At 35.3% G+C, this 5,758-nt stretch overlaps 1 protein-coding gene and 1 pseudogene across 1 annotated transcript; both read left to right on the top strand.

Moving 5' to 3' along the window:
* The first annotated feature begins 462 nt into the window (after positions 1–462).
* Positions 463–1,125, top strand: LOC142609367 (zinc finger protein ZAT11-like). The gene has a single exon (XM_075780937.1). The coding sequence runs from the start codon at positions 463–465 to the stop codon at positions 973–975; it is 513 nt and encodes a 170-aa protein (XP_075637052.1). The 3' UTR covers positions 976–1,125.
* Positions 1,126–4,782: 3,657 nt separating this feature from the next.
* LOC142611308 (zinc finger protein ZAT11-like) lies at positions 4,783–5,553 on the top strand (annotated as a pseudogene).
* Positions 5,554–5,758: the final 205 nt, after the last annotated feature.

The following is a 5,758-nucleotide window of genomic DNA, read 5'->3' as shown; positions in this document are numbered from 1 at the left end:
TGGGCTTGATATTGAGTTTGGGCTTGATATTGGCTTGACTAATGAATCAAGCCAAACCAAGCCAAGCTCAAGCTTTTATACTTTATAACAAGCTCAAGCTTGAACATTATTTATAAGCTTGTATCAAGCTCAAGCCAAGCTTGAACATTCTATTTTTATTGTTGAACCGATCTTAAACATTCACTACTCGACAAAACTCTGCTCGTTTACAACCCTACCTACTACTACTAGTAATAGTAATATATTTCTTTACTGTGAAACCGCTGCTCAGTCCTGTCCTGTGCCGTTCAATTTGGTCCAATAAACCATTCTAGACCTCTAGACCCTCTAACTCGCTCACACACCTATTATAAATACCAAGGCTTCCTTGCTCTTCTTCCTCGTTAAACATTTTCCTTTCATATCATATACGTTACCAAAAGTTCAACATTTGTGTTCAAACTTCTTTTAACATATATAGCTATGACAATGAAGAGAATGAGAGAAGATGGTGGGATCGGGAGCTTAGACATGGCTAATTGTCTAATGTTGCTCTCTCATAGCTTAAAGACCAAGCCCAAGAAAGCCTCACGAGCTGATGTGTTTGAGTGCAAGGCTTGTACTCGCCAATTCCCATCATTTCAAGCTCTTGGTGGCCACAGAGCGAGCCACAAGAGACCAAAATTGATGGGGGAAGAACTGAAAGCGAGTACAAAAACTCAGAACTTGGGGAATAAGCATAAGATGCATGAGTGCTCTATATGTGGGCTTGAGTTTGCTATGGGGCGAGCTTTGGGTGGTCACATGAGGAGGCATAGAGCAATGATGGATGGTGTATTTTCTTCCGCCACAATAGAAAAGAAAGTGCCGGTGCTGAAAAGATCAAACAGTAAGAGGGTAATGTGCTTGGACTTGAACTTGACACCTTTGGAGAATGATTTGAAGTTACTATTTGGGAAGAAGGCTCCTCAAATTGACTTTACTTTGATGATTTGATTTGATACCACAATTGTACTTAGTGGGTGCTAATAATTTTTCATTTCAGATTCATTGATTTATTTTATGTACAATGCCATTCTTTTTCATTTTTTCCAATTTTGTATTGAATATATTGGATCTTAGTTGTAAAAATGGTTTTGGCCTTTTGCATTGGCATGTCCTTAAGTTTGGCATCCAATAAGGAGATGAGAACACCTGCCTATGAAATTTCAGAGAAACGAGTGAAGTTGGCTCTTACAGAAAGCAAGATACCGCATCTTCAGAGAACTCATTTTGCAGATTTAAATTGACTTCTAACTAGTTAGTGTTAGTTTTAGTCAATACAAATTTCTTGTTCAGAAAACCTAGGAAGTGCATGTTTTAGAGCAACATGTATCTTATATAAAAGTTGAATAGTTCTTTTGGTAAATGGCACAATGTATCTTGTGACAATTCTTCTTTATGAAGCTTATTGGAAGAAAATTATAAGACGTAAATGCACTTTTAGTCCTTACATTTTGCATCTTTTCTATTTTGGTTCCTACATTTTCATTTCACCACTTTTAATCCCTAAATAAATTAATGCATTCCATTTTAGTTTTTACCGTTACTCACTTAACTGAAATTACTGATGTGGCAAACGGAGTGCACTGTTGGCACATTAAATGCTAACGTGACCAATAAAATAATATTAAAAATGTCACATTAGCATAAAATAATGATTAAAAAAGACATATAAGCATCCACATCAACTTTTGATTTTGAAAATTAATTTATCTATTTTAACAAAATAATAAAATAAAATAAAATAAAACAAGATTAGAATCTAAAATACTCATGAATTTAGATCTGGTCTCATCTTAAACATGAACAAGAAAGAACACAAAACTAAAATATTCAATCACATGAACACAAACCTAGAAAAAATAAATTTACCGACAAAAACATAAATTTCTCATCTCAAATCTGCAACTAGTTGCCTTAATTATCTCGTTTCCCTAGATCTCTCTAGCAATGCTCTCACTGGGCCGATCCTGCCAAAGATGACCCCAACATGAATTCAGATTTAATTACATCTTAAACATGAACACAACCTAAAAATTTTAATCTTAAGAATACAAACTCAAAACACAACTGGAATACAAGATCACAAATACAATAACCTCCACAACACAAGAACACACACAAACCTGAAACCTCTAGTAGATCAAATCTATAAATCCAGCAAGGAAACACATAGAACATGTAAACCCAAACACACATATCCACACACATCAAAGCCTACATATTTACAACTCAAAACACAAACACTTCAACAATACACACATTCATCCGAATTTACACCCATTTTGAAAGCAATCCAAATTTACACACATTCATCATCTTCTTGCAATCAAACCTAATCAACAAACCAAACCAAAAAAAAAAAAACAAAGAGTCTCGGCCATACCCAAAACAAAAAAGACAAATGAAATTAAAATAAATAGAGAAATAGAAAAGAAAACAAAAGAGGAAGGGAGAGTGATAATGACGGCCACCATTGGTGCTGGTGCTGGTGTGTGCCACCCTGTTGTTGATGGTTGGGTTCGTGGGTCTTAGTCATTTTGAGTTGAAAGAGAGAGAGATAGAACCTGCACTCTGCCTCTGTTCCCAGATCTGTGTCTTTGGAGAAGAAAACCAACACTCCGCCGCTCACAGCCACCACTCGGCGATGACTTCTCTTCGAATCGACGTGGTCTTTCATCATCTCTCCGCACCTTTTTCTCTCTAACCCATCCTCTTAGACCGAAACCCCAAGTTGATGTTCTCAATGGTTCGAATTCACAACAATGACCCAATCTCACTTTATCTCCTCTGTCAATTCAGATCTCTAACCACTCTCTTTGAAAATGAGAGAGAGGTAACTTTGACTTTTCATGTTCTGGATTTGGGGAAGAAAGACATAAGTGTTCTTCCCAAAAAATAATGAAAGCTAATGAAATTTTTTTTATTTAGTTATTAGATTTTAATGTTTGTTTTTAGTTTAATTTTCTTTTTATTCAAACATTATGTGAGATGACTTTTTTAAAAAATTAAAATGATGCTCTCAATAAAAAAAATTTAACTCACCCACACACCTATTATAAATACCAATACTTCCTTCCACTGCAAAAAAGGGGTCTATAGCCGCGTTTCAAAAATGCGGCTATAGACCCCGAAAACGCGACTTTAGGCTATAGCTGCGTTTTCTAGAGCCGCGTTTACAACCCCGGCCTAAGTGGCGCAGCAACAGCCCCAGCAGGTCTGTAGCCGCGTTTTTAACCGCGACTATAGGCTTCAGGTCTATAGCTGCGTTTCAAAAAAACACAGCCATAGTCTGAGACCTATAGCCGCGTTTTTAAAAAACACGGCTACAAACCTGCTTTGAGCTGTGTTTAAACCGCGGCTATAGGTCTTTTTAAAAACAAAAAAAAAAAAATTACTGGGGTTTTTTTTCCCCAAAAAATTCAAAAATTCAGCTTTTTGTAAAAACAAAAAAAAAATTCTGGGTTTTTTTTTCCGCAAAAAATTCAAAATTCAAACAAAAAATTTTTTTTAATTAAACACAAACCCAAAAAATTCAAAATCAAACACAAACCCAAAAAGTTTAAAATCAAACACACCCAGAAAATTCAAAATCAAACACAATATATTGAAAATACAAATACAACGTGCTCCAATCTATAACAATACAAACCCATGAATCTCCTCTCATTCAACAAAACCAACCCAAATTTAACACTAAATCCATTCAAAGAACACAAAAGCTCAAGAACACAAACCCATTTAAACATAAGCACAATATCAACAACACAATAGCAAAAATAACTTCTAGCAAAAGTATAATACCCATAAAAAAAAATTAGAGAATTTTTAACCGCGGCTAGAAACCTGCTTTGAGCTGCGTTTAAACCGTGGCTATAGGTCTTTTTAAAAACAAAAAAAAAAAAAAAAAAACAAAAACAAAAAATTTATTGGGGTTTTTTTTCCCCAAAAAATTCAAAATTCAAACAAATTTTTTTTTAATTAAACACAAACCCAGAAAATTCAAAATCAAACACAATATACTGACAATACAAATACAACGTGCTCCAAAATATAACAATACAAACTCATGAATCTCCTCTTATTCAACAAAACCAACCCAAATTTAACACTAAATCCATTCAAAGAACACAAAAGCTCAAGAACACAAACCCATTTAAACATAAGCACAATATATATCAGCAACACAATAGCAAAAATAACTTCTAGCAAAAGTATAATACCCATAAAAAAATTAGAGAATTTTTACCTCAAATAATAGAGATGAGTGAGCCTTTAGCTTTTCTTATGAAGTTTTCCAGTGACCCTTGCTTGAAAAATGAAGTGTATGGTGGTGTGGAGTGTACCGGTGAGAGGAGTGTGTGCGTTGTGTTGAAAGAAAAAAAGAAGGAAAGAAAGAAAAAAAGAAAAGAAGAAGTAGCAGCAAAGAAACAAAGAAAAAAAAAAGAGCTGTATTGGAGTGAAGAAGAAAAAAAAAAAAAAAAAAAAAAAAAAAAAAAAAAAAGGGAGAAGGAAAGAAGAGCTGGGCGTGACTTGCGGAGAGGAAAGAAAGAAAGAAACCCAAGAAAGCAGACAATAATGACCAAAGAAAGAAAAGAAAAGAGTGGGGGTAAGTGGGAAAGTGGGGTTATGGGTTTTTTATTGGTGTTACCTACAGCCGCGTTTTCAAAAACACGGCGATAGCCCCTCCCTTATATAAATTCGAATGGCACAGGTAATTGCTTTTCTTCCTCGTTAAACATTTGCCTTTCATATCATTTACGTTACCAAAAGTTCAACATTTGTGTTCAAACTTCTTTTTACGTAGCTATGACAATGAAGAGAATGAGAGAAGATGGTGGGATAGAGAGCTTAGACATGGCTAATTGTCTAATGCGCGCTACTCTCTCATAGCTTTGAGACCAAGCCCAGGAAAGCCTCACGGGCTGATGTGTTTGAGTGCAAGACTTGTAATCGCCAATTCCCATCATTTCAAGCTCTTGGTGGCCACAGATCAGCGAGCCACAAGAGACCAAAATTGATGGGGGAAGAACTGAAAGAGGGTACAAAAACTCAGAACTTGGGGAATAAGCCAAAGATGCATGAGTGCTCAATATGTGGGCTTGAGTTTGCTATGGGGCAAGCTTTGGGTGGTCACATGAGGAGGCATAGAGCAATGATGGATGGTGCATTCTCTTCCGCCACAATAGAAAAGAAAGTGCCGGTGCTGAAAAGATCAAATAGTAAGAGGGTTTTGTGCTTGGACTTGAACTTGACACCTTTGGAGAATGATTTGAAGTTACTATTTGGGAAGAAAGCTCCTCAAATTGACTTTACTTTGATGATTTGATTTGATACCACAATTGTACGTAGTGGGTGCTAACAATTTTTCATTGTTCAGATTCATTGATTTATTTTATGTACAATGCCATTCTTTTTAATTTTTTTTTCCAATTTTGTATTGAATATATTGGATCTTAGTTGTAAAAGTGGTTTTGGCCTTTAGCATAGGCATGTCTTTAAGTTTGGCATCCATTGAGGAGATGAGAACATCAGCCTATTAAATTTCAGAGAAAGGAGTGAAGTTGGCTCTTACAAAAAGCAAGATACCGCATCTTCAAAGAACTCCTTTTGCAGATTTAAATTGACTTCTGATTAGTTAGTGTTAGTTTTAGTTAACTCCTTAATAATGATGGCAAGATATTAATTAATGCTAGCTTGTTAGTATGTTAACTAAATCTCCTTTTTCAATTAAGAA

This window comes from Castanea sativa, chromosome 9 (genome assembly GCF_040712315.1).
Source record: "Castanea sativa cultivar Marrone di Chiusa Pesio chromosome 9, ASM4071231v1".
In the NCBI taxonomy this organism is placed as follows: domain Eukaryota; kingdom Viridiplantae; phylum Streptophyta; class Magnoliopsida; order Fagales; family Fagaceae; genus Castanea; species Castanea sativa.
Note: the sequence above shows the minus strand (reverse complement) of the source record. Positions and strands in the feature narration are given on the sequence as shown.

Excerpts from the sequence above, each read along its gene's own strand:
- LOC142609367 (XM_075780937.1), top strand. The coding sequence starts at position 463 with ATGACAATGAAGAGAATGAGAGAAGATGGTGGGATCGGGAGCTTAGAC.